The sequence below is a fragment of the Colletotrichum acutatum genome, assembly GCF_030867785.1.
Source record: "Colletotrichum acutatum strain CBS 112980 chromosome Unknown BDZ83scaffold_90, whole genome shotgun sequence".
In the NCBI taxonomy this organism is placed as follows: domain Eukaryota; kingdom Fungi; phylum Ascomycota; class Sordariomycetes; order Glomerellales; family Glomerellaceae; genus Colletotrichum; species Colletotrichum acutatum.
In genome coordinates, this window is record NW_026849084.1 from 76,242 (window position 1) to 94,329 (window position 18,088).

General features: G+C 50.0%; 4 protein-coding genes and 1 non-coding gene across 5 annotated transcripts; 3 read left to right on the forward strand and 2 right to left on the reverse strand.

Moving 5' to 3' along the window:
• The first annotated feature begins 325 nt into the window (after positions 1-325).
• BDZ83DRAFT_t213 lies at positions 326-406 on the forward strand. Its single transcript has one exon. It is a non-coding gene; the product is annotated as a tRNA-Thr (tRNA).
• Positions 407-891: 485 nt separating this feature from the next.
• Positions 892-4,527, forward strand: BDZ83DRAFT_733113 (uncharacterized protein). Its single transcript, XM_060512910.1, has 3 exons — positions 892-1,659; positions 2,281-2,378; positions 3,083-4,527. The coding sequence occupies exons 1-3, from the start codon at positions 1,020-1,022 to the stop codon at positions 4,400-4,402; spliced, it is 2,058 nt and encodes a 685-aa protein (XP_060361816.1). The 5' UTR covers positions 892-1,019; the 3' UTR covers positions 4,403-4,527.
• BDZ83DRAFT_454252 (uncharacterized protein) lies at positions 4,519-7,333 on the reverse strand. The gene is made up of 9 exons (XM_060503171.1): positions 7,304-7,333; positions 7,064-7,246; positions 6,971-6,993; positions 6,594-6,879; positions 6,453-6,519; positions 6,128-6,392; positions 5,696-6,048; positions 5,296-5,619; positions 4,519-5,202 (listed from the first exon to the last, which is right to left on the reverse strand). Exons 2-9 carry the CDS (start codon positions 7,179-7,181, stop codon positions 4,665-4,667), a joined length of 1,974 nt encoding a protein of 657 aa, XP_060361817.1. The 5' UTR covers positions 7,182-7,246; positions 7,304-7,333; the 3' UTR covers positions 4,519-4,664.
• A 2,335-nt stretch (positions 7,334-9,668) lies between these two features.
• On the forward strand, positions 9,669-12,230 carry BDZ83DRAFT_631061 (uncharacterized protein). Its single transcript, XM_060508878.1, has 6 exons — positions 9,669-9,739; positions 9,843-10,128; positions 10,197-10,594; positions 10,673-11,019; positions 11,129-11,443; positions 11,530-12,230. Exons 2-6 carry the CDS (start codon positions 9,876-9,878, stop codon positions 11,912-11,914), a joined length of 1,698 nt encoding a protein of 565 aa, XP_060361818.1. The 5' UTR covers positions 9,669-9,739; positions 9,843-9,875; the 3' UTR covers positions 11,915-12,230.
• A 3,042-nt stretch (positions 12,231-15,272) lies between these two features.
• Positions 15,273-17,282, reverse strand: BDZ83DRAFT_584591 (uncharacterized protein; the record flags this gene model as incomplete). The annotated part of the gene is made up of 1 exon (XM_060505773.1): positions 15,273-17,282. The coding sequence occupies one exon, from the start codon at positions 17,280-17,282 to the stop codon at positions 15,273-15,275; it is 2,010 nt and encodes a 669-aa protein (XP_060361819.1).
• Positions 17,283-18,088: the final 806 nt, after the last annotated feature.

Below are 18,088 nucleotides of genomic sequence, written 5' to 3' on the forward strand. Positions count from 1 at the left end.
AGGATTTCCAATATTCGGATGAGTTGTGGTGGGCGCTGTTGTGATCCTTAGCTGGAAACCGCGTGAGAGATAAATGAGGTAAGCCATGTTCAAAGACGAGGGTTCTGACAGCTCACTTGCCTCAGATCACACGCCTCCACAATCGCATGTCCTGGGGAGCTTGGAGGACTACCTGGACTACCTGGAGAGACAAAGGAAAAGTCTTTGGCATCTCGAGAACTGAATAATCTAGACGTTGACTCTTTCTCTTGGTGGGGCTTGTGAGCTGGTGAAGAGGATCCGCCGCAGCGGTCCTTGAGTTCGCTGCTATCTCCCTGGAGACATCGCCTTGTTGGCTAAGTGGTATAGCGTCTCACTAGTACCTAGTGACATGAGAAGATCGGCGGTTCGATTCCGCCACGAGGCATAGAAGCGTAGCTCCCTCAAGGGTGCGATGATCTCTTCCGCGTTTTGTAAACGTTGTTTTGATTTTTGGTGTTCTATAGATATCGGTGCTGAATGTAAGGTTGGCGCGTCCTAATCATATTTTTACTTTTTCTCCAAATCTGTAATTGCAATTTTAGGTTGGCGGATAGGCGGGACATCATGTTATTCGCTTTACCCCGCATGACTCTTCACGATGCCATTCGGCATGCTATCCAACATTAACAGACAGGCTTCCTGCTTTGCGGTACCAACTTCGATCTCGATTACATTCATGCGACGGGCCAGCCCGAGGTGCGGTCACATTTCTTGCTTTCTTAAGATACCAGTGACAGCCAAGGAAGGGTCCGCAATTGTAGTCATCAAGCAGCTGTTCTCACTCGCTAATGTCCATTCGACGCCCTTTCGTTGACTAGCCGAATTGAGAAGGGCGTCTGTTGATTTGATCTGTAAGCATAGTAAATAGCAACTACCTAAATAAACCCCCATCGATCATCAGGGACGGCCATATCCCAGCCAGAAAATCATCAATCACAGGTCACATAGTTCTCATTGTCAAAACGATACTGAACGGCTGTCAAACTTTGTCCATTACCATGCGTCACGCATCCAGCACACCCACGGCGCTCGTCCTAATCGACATCCAAGAGGGCTTCAAGCATCCCACCCACTGGGGTTCGTCACGCAGCACACCAGCATTCGAATCCAACGTCGAGACACTTCTCGCAAACGCACGTAAATACAACGATGACCTCAAGTCAACACCGGCTTCCGAAGAGCGTCGTCCAATACTCATCCTCCACGTCCACCACCATTCCATATCCCTTACTTCCGCCCTCCACCCATCACACTACCTTGAGGGATCATCAACCCCCTCCGTCGCACCTTTACCCTACGCAGCGCCGCTCCCCTCAGAACCGATCTTCACAAAGAACTTCAATAGCGCCTTCATCGGCACCAACCTCGAGGCGAAGCTGCGGTCCGCGGGGATCCGGCAGCTCGTGGTGGTTGGACTTACGACTGATCACTGCGTGAGCACTACAGTGCGAATGGCGGCTAACTTACAGGTTCTGGGCGAGGATGGAGGGGTGGATGGTAATGGTGTGTTGTTGGTAAGAGACGCGGTTGCGACGTATGAGAAGGGCGGGTTTGATGCTGAGACTGTGCATGCTGTGAATTTGGCTAGTTTGGATGGGGAGTTTGCGGAGGTTGTTGGGACGGAGGAGGTTTTGGCAGGTGTGTTGAGTTCATGATTTAGAGTACGAGGGAAAAGTAATTAAGTAGGCAGAAAAGCCGAGTTGTCTTTGAGAATCGACTTGAGGATGGTGCCGCGTGTAGACGCCAGGCTAGACGCTGGTCGATGTTCTATTTTCCCTGCATCACACTGCTCCCGCAACCCTGGGATGACAGCACATGTACGTGTGACTTCATGGAAACGATGGTGGCAAGCAAGCCATTCCACATTTTTGAGCCAGGAGAGCTGATGTGAAGCGTCTAAGGGAGAACTGGCGTGAAAATGAGTCAATGTAATTACTGAACTAGACGACAGTCAACTCGAGGCATGGAATATGGATGCTTGCACTCGTAGCAGCCACAGTCTCAAGTTCCAGTAGTGAGCATCACTTAGATAGGCAGGGGTCACTGTGTCTCCAATGATGAGTATATTGAATGAACGGTTATGGGAAGAAACCCCATATCTACATATGTAATGAGTGTACGCTCTCTCGGATAAGGACAACCCTGCTGACCTTATTCGTACCTGCATAAGTCAGGCCATTTGAGGTGAAATAACTACTGTAACGAATGTGCTGGGATAGCCTGAGATGAGGATATTCAGCTATGCTCCCCCGTATTAAGACGCGACTTATGAAGCTCCATTTGCTGGGTACCAAGCCATTCACAGTGCACCAGTGACAGCTATCTTACAGACAAGAACCGTCACCGACCATCGGGAGGTTAGCATGCTGTATCTGATTGGAGAAGAACCGCCGGAGAGGACTCCGTGAGGTGCAGGGACGACGGATCGGCAACGATCAACACGCCATTCCGCCTTCAAATTTTCCGTAATTTATCCCGCCCTACTTGCGGCTTGCGGCGGAGGACAACATTCCCCATGCCCTGACCAATGTCATCCAAGCCAATCATTGAGATTTGCCGGGATCTGCAAGGGTTATCACAACTTGTACACAGTACCGTCAGTCTGGATGGGAGATGCAGCCAAGAAATGAAATTGTAGCTTACAGTATCCGTTGAGGTTGTGCAATATTTTAACGTCAATGATTTCACAATGATTGACATCAAATTAACCACTGATGAAATCATCGAACATAAGCTTGCGAATCTTGCGACAGCCAAGCTATGACATGAACCGCCACTTTTAGCAAACGCACAAAGGATGCTTGTCCAAGTACCTTTAAGGCTCCGATTGGCGAAATCGTCCAGGTTTGGTCGGCTTCTACGGTGACTTGACAGAACCAGCGTTACAGAACCTTGCTCCGTCTCGTCACCAGGTCATCATTTCTACCTCAAGTTTCTGTTAGAAAATGGCGGCTATGATTACATTGTATATACGCTCTACCAATTTGACTCTCGTTCTTGCTTTGCAACGGCTTTCATCATCATCGAACAATTTTCTGAACTCTCTTTTCATCTGCAATAGTCAATTGCCACGAGTACGAGGCTGCAACTACGAAACCCCAGTCATTACGATTGGAGGCGCAAACCTCACTCGGGTCTATTGCATCAGATCGAAGTCTGCAGAGCAATGACTAGGATTCTTATCAAGAATGTATGTGTTTTTGATGGCGAGGTCATTCAAAATGCTGGAGATTTTTTGTTCACCAGGTCGGCTGGCAACATCCAAGACCCGGCGGCTGATGCCTCTCAATCTGAGGCTTCAGATCATGTTATCGACGGCCATGGCTGTACATTGATTCCCGGCTTGATCGACGTCTACGTGAACATCAAGGGTATCGGTACGGCGCTGGATACCTTCGCTAGCCATGGCGTGACCACCGTCATCGATCTTAGCAGCAACAATGAGCAATGTCAATCTCTTCGCGTATATGCAGCTGGCAAAACAAAATTGCCTACTATGCTTTCTTCCGGTACAGAGGCAGTACCAATGGAGACCCACCACCCGGAACTCCGCGGTAACTCAGATACGGTGGAGATTCGCACGCATGACGATGCAGTAGCTTTTGTGTCGGCCAAGTCGAGTGGCCCGGACCGCGCGGATTTGGTTAAAGTTGCCGTCAGTCTGCATTCGCACAGCGATGAAATACTCAAAACCATTGTAGACGTCGCTCACGCCTACGGCAAGTTGGTCGTGGCCCGTACTACTGGCAAAGCGTCTTACGAACGTGCCATGAGGGCCGGTTTCGACATCTTTGCTCATGCCCCTCTTGACGCACCCATCAATGCGGCAATGGCTGAAGAAATGGCTGCACAGGGCAAAATATTTATTCCGACGCTGACCATGGCAAAGAATCAAGTGCCATCGGAACAGTCATACTTAGATTACCCCGGATTTACCGCTAGCCGAAGCCAAGAGCCTACTTCCGCCACAAACATCAGGGAATTCGAGAGCAATGATGTAGCTCCAGGAGTCACGGTCGGGAACAATTATGATAACGCGACAGAAAGCGTGCGAACACTCCATGAAGCCGGCGTTACGATTTGCGCGGGTACAACAGCGAATGTTGTTCCAGGGGCCCAGGTACCATTTGGGGAGAGTCTTCATGAGGAATTATCCTTGCTCGTTGAGGCTGGCATGCCAACTCTGGACGTTCTACGCTCTGCAACCTGTGTGGCTTCCAAGGCGTTCAGCCTTAGCGACCGAGGCATCCTTCGAGGCGGTTGTAGGGCCGATCTTGTACTTGTTGAAGGTAATCCGTTGGAAGACATCAGTGTCACGCGAAAACTGAAGGGAGTATGGATCCAGGGTGAATATGTCTGCACACGCCAAATCTCAGCTTAAACTTATGGGGTCTTTTGTGGGTGGGGAGCGTCGAGATACCTTTGGAATCAAAGTAAGACTTGAGCCGAAGTCGAAAGCACTAGTAAAATTCAATAAAACCCAACACATCTCATCACATTGTGTCTAAGCCATAAAACTATTACATTGAACTGGAACATAAAGACGATTGGGTGCAACAAAGGTTGACAAACGCTGATGACAGCGTTGCCTTTACAATCTGTGGCTTCTGCTCATTGTGGCAAATATGACAATACTCCGCAACTCAATTCATCACAAGTTCAACGCTACGGATCTTGTCTTTGAACTTGACTAGGAAAGCTCCATCTGTAGAATCGGTCATGAGGGCATTCCCGCCATCGAAAACCCGCACGCCGTGTATTGTAACCGCTGACATACGTTCCGCTCTTGCGCACTGCTTGCCGTGCACAGATAAAATCTTGCCTGACGACTTTGCCTCCTTGTCAATATCCAGAAGTAATGCCTGTGCGCGATCTGATACTCCAGCAAGAGACATATTCCTGAGGATACAGCAAGCTTTGCCGATTATGTTACGTACTGTGGGCACTGCAACACCCGTGTCGAGCCGAGGAAAGAGATCCTTTGCAACAAAAGAGCAATACTCGGCTGTCCAGTACTCGTGCATCGTCATCGATATACCGCCAACGGGACAAAGGCTAGCCATCATGGAGCTCGCATGACCAATTTGGGCAAGTTCGGCGTTGTGAGCGTCAAGCATATCGGTGTTAGGCTGCTTCAAGTAAACGGACAAGACTTTCAGAGCAATGAAATCATATGTTGCTCTAATAGAATGTAGTCATCAGCATATAGAGGTGTAAACCACATGATTGCCCAATTCGGGATAAAGAGATGTGTCAGTACTGGCAATGACTTACCGAAGAAATAAAACTGATTCAGGAACACTGTTGTCCGCCACGAGATCACTAGGGAGGGAGAGTTGCCAACAAGTGAGTTTGTTGTAAAGCGCCGTGCAGCGATCACGATCCAGTCTATTAGCAGCATGGTCGATGACGAATTGAGCAATAATCTCGCAAAGGCTACATTCCGCGACGAATACTTCGAGGCCTTGAGGATCTTTGCTGACATTTGATGTTGAATCCTGTGAGTTGGAATGGCCTTGAGTGCCTAGACGTTCGAATGTTTTTATAATGAGAGGCCTTGGAACCAGCATCTCAGGGGAGGTGACTGTGGCTAGTTTTCTGGATAGAGATGACGTCGATCAGCCAAAAATATCGCAAGTTGATACCGACCCGCAACAATCTAAGAAGCACTCACGAAAAAAAGCAGTAGAATCCCCACGCGATGTGGGAAGCTGCTTGGTGCATCTTCTCTGCACCACCACTTTTCTCTCTGGGAGACGTGATTCGACCGTAGCTTGTGTTCTCCAGGCAAACAGACGACCAAGTCTGCTTCAGCAGACCTTGTAGGCTCAAACATCGACTTTTTGACTCATGAGATCCCTCGTTCCTGGCCAAAGTCCACAAGACAGCCGCAGCCTGCAAGAGAGTCAAGGAACTCATATGCTGCTCCGATTCTAGGAGCTCGAATGCATGGGCGGCAAAATCGCGGCTCATTGTTGTTCTGTTTTCTGCTGAAACTGGTCCTAGTACAGCCTTCGTTGCATATAGCTACCCCATAAGTTATTAGAACGCCATTTTATGATGTTTCGAACCATGGTCAAAGTCTGTAGAGCCTAATCTGACATACCGTTGAGACGGCTAGGATGGCGTTGACAAGTAAAGACGAACAAAATTGACCGTTTCGATCGAAATCAGCACTGGAGTCGATAGATTCTAGACTGGAAACAAAGAGGTCTCTATCAATTAGATGTGACAAAGTGTTGTTCCAGGTCCAAAAGGCGTTGACAAGATATGTTAATGTTGTGTCGGCTTGAGAAATCTTGGTCCAGCGCGATACGGGCATAATGTGATCAGAAGGGCGGGGACGCCCATCGGCTCTTTCGGTATTAGGACTGGTGTGAGAAAAAGTCAGTTGTTCAAGTGCATGCAACGGAGCATCCGAAAATAGTCACTTCGCTGCTAACAACCCAGTGGTACAGCCTCCCTGTGACTTCAACTCCACACCAGACCTTGAATCTCCTGGAAACAGATACTGTACATTAGTGACTGAATCATCAGTCGCGCTGCCACTTTGGACTTGCTGTAACACTTACTTTGACCCTCATGAACTTTTGGTAGGAGAAGACTGGCGTCGGCTATTGAGTTAATCGAGCGTTGAAGATCGTCGGATTCCTGCAGCTTCCTCGTGATGTCGTCTGCAACGCCATCACGGTTTTCTCGAATCAACTCTAAAACTCGTTGACTGTTCTCATGCGCTGCCGAAATATTCATGAGCTTTCGCTTCTGAGCCTCCCTCTGAGTTGTTCCCTCAGCAACGGTGTATACGCATGACGCCTGGGATGAGACGCAAAGACGGCAAGCTGGTCGGGCTCCGTCACACTTTCAGCATTAGGGGTCAAGTCAGCGTTGCACAGCCTTTCGCCGCAGCTTGAGGGAGATGATAGAGAAATTGAGAAGAGTTGCAAATGACCTTCACTTTCCGCTTTCGGCAGCCTTAGTATTGCGTCAGTTGTCTGCTGGAAAGTTCGTGACTTGACATGAATGAGAATGATGATTGACATACCGTCGCAAGCTGCTAGCACTTGCGTCCGCTTCCTTTTGTGCATTGCGGTCTGGGGGAGATGTGCCTGGCCATTTGAGAGCAGCGGCAACAACGGCCTATTTTTCAACGGACCCGACATCACTCAACTCCACGGAGGGGACGAGACCCGCACAGGCGGCAGTGAATTGAGCGGAAAAGCAAGCTCTGATAGGCGATTAGTTGGAATAGCTGCAAAGACAACGTTCCTTGAAAAGTAGCAACCAGTGCTTTGGTGGTTACTGTGTAGATTTCGGCTTTCTAGGTCGATCTTAAAATATCTTGAGAGCAGCTCCCCTATGATGGTTCGGTACAGCAATGTGAGATCAGACTGTGGTGGCGCGACGAAGTCAGACGTCCGTGCGAAAACAAGTCGGAGAGCTGTGAATGGGATGAAGCCCCTCTTTGCTGACTACGCTACTGGCCCCATGAGCAATCGTAGCAGTGATAATTCGTGATGAAGATAACAGATAGAGATTGATGATACTTGTATGGGCTTCTGGGAGGCAGGAATTTGAACGAAGATGGAGAACTTGTAGATAATCATATGAGCACCGCTTAGCTTAGCCAGGGCGTACTAAGCGTATATATATATATAAGTAAATCAACGAATACAATGCTTTGGCGGATGACAAACGACCAACCAAGCAACCCACTGAGCTTGGTTGTGGACGTGTCTCACAGTCCCAGTATTTGTTGAGGCGACCCTTGCTTTACCCCGCCCCAAGTCAGCTGTACTTCGCACCCCGGTAAGACGCCTCTGTCCATAATGAATGTGCTCTTCGTGCTTTATACACCGTAGGCGATGCGGTCCCCTCTTTCCCTCCATCAAAAGAAGAAGGAGAAAAACCGCCAAAAGCTCGATATGAACGTTAAAGCAATCAAGCAATAAAACGACTAGGTTATACGTCTTTATTGCATGTACAGCATACTCGATAACTGAGCTTTTGCTTCTCCTCTTTCCTCTTCCTGCCAACTTTTGTAAAGCCGTGACGAAGCCAATGCGTCACTAGAGCTGTAGCCAATCAAGGAACCAAAATTGATTGATTATTGTAACAAAGAAGTGGCCGCTCTGAGGAGATTGGAGGACCCGGACGGGATGTAGGTGCCACAACTCATTGCAATGCGAGCCGGTGGGCCCGGTCGCACCATCGTGACACTGCAAGTAATCTTAGAGGATTGTGGTTAAAGTAGCCAAACCAAGTTTTGAAGATGATCGCAAGGTATAAGTATGCTGCGAGTAGATTGACGGCGTGATGAGAGGCGAAGATGCCTGTAACCGATGAATGGTTCGATTTGATTATGCATGCTCTGACCAGCCTATTACTGGTTTCCCCGTGCTGTTGAAGTATGACGGAAAAGAAGCGAAGGCCTAAACAACTTCTTACTCATCCGCATCTTTATGTAGAAATCTTCCTTTTGCTTGTGACACTCGAGCAAGCCTCACCTTGACTTTTCGCTTGCGGCTATCCAGACAAGCAGCCGAACTACCTGTCTCTGCCGTTTGACAGGGCGTGCTGAGAAGATGCATATGAGGTCAGGGTGGGCCGGTATGGTATGGAACTCCTGTAGCTGAGTGCCGTTATGGAGCATCCGGAGTTCAGTATGGCTTGTGGATCGTTGTTAACCTTCGCTTCGTAATCGTCTTTCAAAGCCATCATTTATTATGAAGCTCAATACAGAAGAGGGGAGTCCGAGTATATGTACAACAAGGTGGGATCTGGTCAAGTAACCATCTCAAGGGAGTATTCGGGGTAAAGGTCCCAAGACGAAGCTAGTCTCTTGGCCATCACGCACTATGAATGTACGCACGTTTTGGTCGATCTAGCTCCAATGACCCGAAACCGTATGACGTGCTAATCAGACTGTGCGAAGTCGCACTAGAAGTTGATTAGCCACATTGGACACATGCGAATGAAATGAATTGTAGAGCATGCAGAAGTATCATATCGGCTAACGTTTCGTTGGCAGTGAACGAGGTAGATTATGAGTTGAAGCATCGGCCTGAAGAGCTAATAACCCCATAAATCCTTACTACCTACATCCTCCCGAATTGATAAGATATCAAGTTGTGTAAAAACCAACGACATTGCGCCTGGCCAGCTTATGTTTGGTCGTCATGTCAGTGCCTTTCCAGCTGCCGGCAACGGCGGAGAGTCACTTGCGCCACCAGAAACCACGATCGACCTGCCACAGGACCTCGCCAAAAAGCAATATGCATGATCGACTGGACTGGGCATATTTGAGGGATGATCTGTGAGCCTCAGGATGCGAAGCTAATACTATAAGACAAGACATAATCTCCGCATTTACGCCTTCTGCCAGTTTGAATATCTTTCCGTACTTTTTGTACAAAGCAGCTTTCAATGAGCGGAATACCCAGTGGCCTCTCTCTGAGTTGTATTCAGTTCCGGTTGATTAATTTTATTTCGTGGCTAACCCCCCCCCCCCCTTTTCACTTGTCAGTCATGGCAGATTATTCAAAACTGAGGCCTCTTTTGCCATCCACTGCCACCGGAACACCAGCATTGATTCATTCCGTCAAGGCGAAGATAAATAGGAGCCAGGTTCTAACGGCCTGTAATGGAAAGCACTCCAAAACGCCATTTGTGACTTGGACATAGCTAATTTTTGTTAGTCTGTCGGAAGCTGAGAGTCAAAGTAAGTCAATCACTTCTGAATCCTTAATTCCGACTGTTACTGGTTCATCATCTGTCTATTGGCAAGAAATTGTTCTCAGAGAACGTCCGACTGATTGTTACAGTGTAGTGGCACCCGGCCAACGTGCCTCAGATGCATGAATGATAATGGTTTATGCGTGTACCCAGCCCCAGAGGGGCTTTCTGAGCGGCAGGCCCAGAAGCAGGCACTTTTTCGCACGTCCAGAGCCTATCGGAGCGCCCGCAATGTCCTGGAGTTGATCCAATCGAGCGAGGACAGAGTTGTTCAAGATGTTGTACACCAATTGCGAGCCTCCAAGGACCTTAATGATACCATTGAGTCGATTGCAAATGCGGATCTGGTTGTCAAAGGGGCAGACGAAGAAACAAGTGAGATATTCCACGAGTGGAAAGGCTTCAATCGTCGGGGAAGACTGCTCACTATTTCTCGTCCATAGAAAATACAGTGTCTCAAAATCTCGGTCCAAACCTCGGCGCCACGAATCAAGAACCGACCATAGATCCACAATCAAAATCAGGATATCCGACAAGTCTATCAAACGTCATGACGCTAAGCGAATTCAGTCTAGCTGACGGCCAGAGCTCAGCGTTCATTGACAACTTGGACTGTTGCAGTGTCTTGCCTGTCTCTCGCTGGACAAACGTCTCGGACGACAATCAAGCGCTGACCAGCCTGCTGCATCTTTTCTGGACTTGGGACAGTACATTGTTCAATATAGTCGACAAGGGGCGTTTCGTTGCTGACCTATGTAGCGATGGGCCTGGGCTTACAGTAGGAAGCCAAAAGGTGTTTTGTTCTTCTTTCCTCGTCAACGCCGTCCTCACCGTATCCGCCGTAAGCTACTAGATCTTTTGTCTGCTTCGCTACCTCATTCAGCTCCGCATGTATCCTCTGACAGTGATTCAACCCTAGCTGCACTCAGCAAGAAAGTGTTACGCCTTCGATCCAAACGCTATCGCTCTTGCCCATCTCTTCGCAGACGAAGCGTGTCAGTCGCTCGAATCAGAGAGATGCGTAGATTCCTTGACTTTCTTACAGGGAGCATCTATCCTCTGGTTCGTTACCTGCAACGAGAAATCTCTAGTAACAGTTAGAATTCATGAAAACCTTCCGATAATAGTTCGGGAGGCATGGTTAACGTTGGGCTTCGAGAGGGGCGACTTTACTGTGTTCAACTTCTCCGACGTGGGCACACCAAGTCAGATGAGGGACTGGCATACTATTTCTCATATTAGCTGGGGGTTTTACTGCTTTTTCATGTACGTTCATTCCTCCGGCACACGAGCTCTCCATAACGTTTCAGTTTGATCCTATAAACAGCCGAATGTTTTGGCTGAAAGTGCCGCTAACCAAAAAATGGGTTTACAGGGAAGTTGCCGAGTCAGTTTCAGCGAAGTTCTTAACTTCTGAGCCGCTCGTCATGAAAATCGTTGACAATCAAAGTCACTGGCACGACTTGGGCACACTGAGCCCACGAACTCATATCCTCGAGGCACCCTGTCAATTAGAGGTTTTTGGTTTGAAATATTCCCTCTACCAAATCATGGAACAGTCTATCAGTGCGTTATCGCTAGACCCTGTACGTTGTGTCGCGGTATACAGACTATTGCATGACTGGAAGCTAGCCTTGCCGGATCATCTCGATATGGGAAACAGCGTCGCTTCATCGGTTCTTTCACTCCAGTGAGTTTCGTCAATCAATCTCATCGTCTTGTATGGTTCGCTAGGATCTCGATAATGAGTTAGTTCGGATGATTAACAACCGCAAGTGTGAGCTACGAGTCCATAGCCTTGAAGGTCGTTACTATCTACATCAATAACAGTACTACGCCACATCTTGACGGTTGGGACGCCAGGTCTCTTCAGCTCCACCACGCAAAGTCTATGATAATCCTTCTCTGGACTTATCGTTGTCTTTATGATACCAAGTTCGATCGCTGGGCCGCCAATCAATGCTCCATTGTGGTACGGACTCTACTACCTGTGTACGCTTCGAATACTACATTGTTCGCCATATACGACATTATAAGCAAGGCCTGCTATATCTTGAATGAGATGGCGTACGTTGGAGTCGTCGGTCATGCAGAGGAGCTGCTGAAAGAGATCGGGAGGGAGGCTCGTGGCATGAATGTCTGTGTCCCATCACACAGGTAGAGGTTGAAAAGATGGTAAAACTGATGCTTTTCTATGGCATTCTTGAGTTCTTTTCGGTAATTTGAAAACTGGGGATATTACAACTGAAGCCAGAAGCATCTTTTTGTGAGGTTGAATCTAGCTGCTCCATACCGTTGGCTCGTTGGGAGGAAAACGTCTTGTAAAAGTCGTGTAGGTGCTTTCCCGGCGCCGCCTTTTCGGTTTTGATCTTCTTTGGCAGCACATGGCTGTGCTCGAGCCGAGTAAGGTCATAAGTCACCGAGGACATTTGTTCTTCTTCGTCATCGTAGAATGTTTATCTGAATTCGTCGGATGTTTCTTCCATATGGCAGCATTTTTGCTTGGAGCGTCTCAAATTGAGTCCGAATCGACTCGTGTGTCTTGGCCAATTCATTTTGGTCTCCAGCATCGTGGAGATGGAGGGCGATTCTCGCCAATGGCGATTAGAGCTGCTCACTGGTCTCCTCCCATAGGGATGATATCATGCCGATCCCCGTTTCCAAGGTTTGTGTCTGAAAGAAAACGAATAGGGACCTGACTGGATGTGCACTTTATGGGCAACCATGAAGACGGACTTGAAGCCAATGCCTTTCTCTCCGATGTAGCCCTGGGTATCAGTCTTGGAGCTCTATTCAACAGCGCAGATGGCTTTGAGATTCTTTTGAGTGAACCCATCCTCGTTGCATTCGACCAGGATTTTGCGGGGAAAGATTCGGAAAGACACAAACGACTTGGAGCCCAAACTTGAGGCCTTGGATTATTTGTTGTCATCGGCATTCTGGAAGACTTTAAAGACGAAACGGGCTTTGCTGGAGTGCAGGTTCTTCGCGAGCCTCATCACTTGTGGTTAGTATGTCGGTCCAAGGTCTAAGTCACCCAGATATGTATGTGATGACGCTGAATCTGATCATCTGATCTTTCCAAAATAACGCTTGCTCAATCTCCCGACGCATTTAAGGTTGAATTTGCTGCAACTTGTCTTGAGCCACATAGCCATGTTGTGTGGCAATGTTCTCAACCGCCTCCCTCGCGACTTCGATACTATTCGGAGTAGCTATCGCGCAAAGGACGGGGCCAACCCGCTTCTTGATCCGAATGAAGGCGAACCGAGGAGCGGAAGTGTGATAGAGGTCCAAGACAGGTTGGAAACTTCCCAGAAGAGACCAAGGGGCTTTTAATGTGAAGGAAAATACCTACAACTCAAGTTGTAAAGCATCCTGCCTACAGTTTACCCCTCACCGAAAGGTTTCTGAAGAAGACTGGAGGCTATCCAACGGAAACTTTTCTATGTACTCCTTAAGCCTCGCCGTTGAGGTTCACACTTCAAGTAGTTCCAGTTGGACATGCGGCCTTTGGCGAACTATCAACTTGCATATGCGTGAGGTCCAATACTCGCGTCGACCAACCCGCGAGGCATAAAGCGCCAACAGGAGGAATCGGATGTGCTCTGATTTGGTATCACCCTCGTCTGTCTCAGTTGCACACATGCACCGGGACACCTTCTCAGTCCTATCAATGAGGTCGATGAAATGCGATTTCAGCGTCGCTATGAAGGGTTGGCCCGGAGGAGGGGAGAGGAATAGCGGCAACGACCGCTACAGCCCAACCGCGTAATAGAGCCCAATCCGATATACAACATCTAGAGACTCAACACAGTAACCTTGAGCTTATCGACACCCTCCTATCTCTATGTAGGTGTAGATATTCTTAAAAGGGGAAGAAACGTCGTGAGTAGGAAAGTACGACGAATTAGATACGTGGTCGCAGCAGCCATACGAGGATAACGAGGTGGTTATAAGGACTTTGATATAAGCACCAAAAGACTACTACTGTTCCAGGGAAACCAACCGTGAATTTGACCTAGGAGCTGGTTCGGAAATCGATGCCCATGATATCTGGGCAGCATGAAGCTTCACCTTGGCCGTCGTCGATTTCCTGAACCAGCAAAGAGACCCCAGTCTTCAATAAGATCTACCCTGCGATACCCCATACCTCCTATTCAGCTATATATTCACAAATAAATACCATCCAATAGCAGAACGAAATCTAGAAGGCATAAATCACTGCCCTGTTAGAAGCCAACCTTGCGAAGAACACCGCCGGCATTGACGACCAGTGTCTCCCTGATCCAACTAGGACAAGAGGCACAGGAACGAGGACATCTATCCATCAAATAGGGGATTCCACACTAGATCTCCTGCCAGACGAGCAGATTCATGCCAGTGACTGGGGTTTGATCGCCATGAACCGCCGTCAGTAGCACGAAATGGACAGAAAGGAGTCTAATAGTGGAAAGCAACATCTCGCTTCAAGCCGGGCTTTTGAACTCTTCGAGTCCCTTACTCGCCAACTTCGGCTTCTCCCAAGTCCAGAAGTCAGCCGATCCGCAAAGTCAAAAGGGGGAAATGCCTCGCTGACCTTTAGAGTAGGTAGAAACTTGACTCACCTAGTAGCAAATACCCACTCTCTAGTGAGACTGTTGAGAAATTCGCCGCCTCCTTTAAGAACTGAAACGCCAAGACGTTGAAGTAAGAAAGGTCTCGGCCCATCTCTTCGGATACTGACAGCCTCATGTCTCACAATCTCGCAGATTCTCCTTGCCGTCTCAGTGTCCAGTTTCTAGCACAACAACCACCAGCCGTCGTAGCTGAAGAGACGTTGGAATCCCTAGATAACCCCAGCCACGACTCGAACATATTCGACATGTCACACACGGAAACATAGAGCAGCAAAGACGCATAAGTTGAAGTGATCGCCAGGTCTTTCACCGGCCTTTTTAGCTTGAATTTGCTATGATACAAATCGGCTTCGCGACTGCTTGGGCTTTGGACCCATCTCGTCTTCCTCCCACTGTCTCGTTCTTCTGTGCTCTGCTCCATAAATTCTGGGCAAGAGTCAACAAACGTTTCCCAAACCAAACCTAAGCGCGGCCATGAAAACATGGTTCATTCGGCCCGCCCCTTTATGTTCCGTTGTTTATATGTAAAGTGCTTTGGGGTATCTGTTGGTACACAAAAAACAGTGTGACAAAGGAGAAAGAACCAGAAAAAAAAAGTAGGTATAATAAAAGCAGTGTGTGTATGCGTCAGGTCCCTCGTGATGGCCCCTCTGGAGGGGCAAGAGTCGATGCCGTCGCCGATGGAGGAGAAACCTTTTCCCTGTCTTTCTCAAAGGCCAATGGAAAACAAAAGAAAACGCCGTGGTTCCGACTTATCCCAAACCTGGACTGATTCCCCCGTGCCATGCAAGAAAAGTAGAATGTTTTGTAAGGAAAATTGTGTGTTCCGTGAGTGGTGATGTTATGCGATGCCGCCGCAACGTCCAGGCCGCGACGGTGAGATCCGTTCTGCTTTGTAGATTATGTTGTTGTGTTGTACTTCTTTTCGTCCGCAGGCAGCTCGATGCCGCTATCGCGGTCCTGCGGATTGCTCCAGTGGGGCGACAGACTCCTCGGGGAATCTAATGGACTGCTCGGTAATGAGGTTGTAAACTCATCCTTCTGCCCCTTCTCTCCATCTTCGTTCTCTTCAAGGTATGCCGGGCGGAGTACCCGCGGGGGTAGCTCCACGTCGCTAGGGCGGACGCTGTACTCGAGGGCCTTCTTGCCCTCCTTGATGAGCTCCTCCGTCCAATTCAAGCATCTCTTGATGCTCACGTTGATTTTTTGGCTGTCGACCAGCAGTTCCCTATGTTTCGAGAGATCCAAGCGCAGGCGCTTCTCATCCCTTGTCCGGCGGCGTAGGTCTCGTTCCGGGTCTTCCTTGGGGCTTGATATCGACATGGAATCCGTCTCGGAAAGCTCTGATGATTCAAACATGGAATCGTCCATCTCTTCCTCCGCCTCTTCCTCGCTGAGATCCGATAAGTCCAGTCCTTCAATGCCTAGGCCTGCAGGGGTGGAGTCGGCGGAAGTCATCCGGCTTGACCCGCCCGAAGGAGGGACGGACAGACGCCCGGACCTCGACAGCCTCTTGTACCTCCTTAGTTCTGCCGTCTGCTTCCTTAACTGTTTCTCCAGCGACCTGTTGATTGCCTCTAGAGACGCGTTGGTGATTTCCAGATCCTGAACCTTGCGCTCTCTTCTCGCGTTGAGAACCATGTCGTTCAAAGGGTCTCCATGGGATGATTTGGTCGGGCTGTGAAGGTCCTCGAGATCGTTATCCTCATCAGCCGAATCCTCCTCCTCCTCTTCCTCCAGATCGTCTGCTGCCTGAATTATTGACGCAATCGTGATCGGCTGTTGCGCAAAGAAACTCGGCGCTGTCGGAGACGGCAATTCGGAGGGTGTCGATGTTTGCGAAGCCATGAATCTGGACATGATCATGGCATCTGTCGCTGGTGCCTCTGATCCAACCTGACTTGCCACCTGTGAGAGCGTGTCGGTACTCGTCCTTCGCTTATGTGACGGCGGCGCGAGCGGCGGAGGGCTAGTCATATGGGCTCGGCCAACGGTGTGAGGCGGCATACTATTGCTCTTGACCAATGGCGCGGACGTTGGAGGTTGGGTTGGCTTGTTTGGCGAAATCGGTCGCTGGGCCATAGGGAAGCCATTCGCCGAGCCTGCTGATGTCCTATGCAGCTTGCTCGACGCCGAAGTGACTGATCCCGTCATTGATGCTGCGGATGAGGGCCGGAAGCCAGGCTGTAAATTCGGAGCTCCATTGGCGTAGAAGAACTTGCTCGATGGCGGCTCCGGCGCCGGGGCGAGTTGCGGGGAGAGAGACGGTGCAAGCGACGGCGCCAGGACAGGTGTGAAACCAATACCAGGTGATGTAGGCCTGTTCTTTTCGACAGAACCACCGTTGGCGTACATGAAAGTCGAATTTCGATGCTGGGGAGCCAGAGGTCTGGGCTGGGCTTTGAGAGGCTGAGCTTTTGGCTGGGAAGCTTGCGATGGTTTCGCCTCGCTGGCGTAAAAGAACTTGGAATCGTTTGCATCGTTCCTGCTGCTTACGCTTGAAGGCGGACTGAAGGTCACGACCTGCCGCCTCGGAGGCTCGAGTGTCGGCTGGCGTTCCCATTCGTTTCTGTCCGGATCCGGAGTGCCATTTGGGGTTGTGTTGGTACTGCTGACACGGCTCTGGCGGCTGCCGGTACGAGGTGTGATGTTATTCGCAGCCAGGAAAGGCGCAGGGCTCGTGAGGTCGTCTCTTGCACCTCCACCATTAATGTGCGGTTGTGTGGGGTAATTTGTGTTGTTATTGCTTGTGTTGTCGTTGCGGCGACGACCCATGGGGGTGACGACCGGGGGTGAAGGTTTCGCAGCGACTTTCGGGGTCAGAGGAGCTCGACCGATTGCCTTTGCGCCGAGGGAAGGCATCGCCGGCTGGCGAGCGGTGGTGCTGCCCCCTTTCTCGTAGGGGGGCATGGTGGGTGTGGAGGAAGCGGAAGCGGACGCTGGTGATGTGCCGGTGGTGGGTGACGGGGTTGGCGAAGGCTTCGCTCGCGCGGCGTTTGCAGTTCGAGAGGGGTTCAGGACATTTTGGTCTCGTGTGCGGAGGGGTGTGCGCAAGCTGGAGGACAGGGCAGGCGGCTGTCGTCTCGATGTAGAGGATGGCGTCGACGTTGGAGTTGTAGTGGGTTGTGGTGCTGGTGTTGTTGTCGGCGTTGAAGAAGTGGTGGTGGGAGGTGAAGGTGACGATGTTGTGTTTAGGCGAGCGGTGGTGGTGGGTGTTTTGGTGGTGCTGGCACTAGTGGCAGCAGCTGTGATGCGTCGGGGCCCGTTTATCGTTGGTGGGCCAGTGGCAGCAGCGGTAAGTGGCCGTGGTGGTGGGCGTGTGGTGGTGGTGGTGATGGTGGTGGTAGGAGTGGCAGCAGCAGCAGTAGCAGCAGTGGTAGGGGTGGGCGAGCGATCGACGGCGGTAGGATTGGTGTTATTAGTCGAGGTGGGATTATTTGTGGTTCGGAGCTGGGCCGCCGTGGGTTTGCGGTCGACAGCGACGGCGGCGGGCGACGATGTTGCGGAGGTTGGACCAGCAGAGGCACCAGGGCCAGAGGAACCCGAGGGAGCAGCCGATGGACGGGATGATGTCGTTGTCGTCGTCCCAGGTGGCCTGGACGAGTTGGATGATGGACGATGAGCAGATGCGGCGGGGTTGATGCGGGTGGCGGGTGAGATGGATGGCCTGATGTTTCTCCTAGTTCGGGACGAGTCGGGCGTCTGCTTTCCCTGCT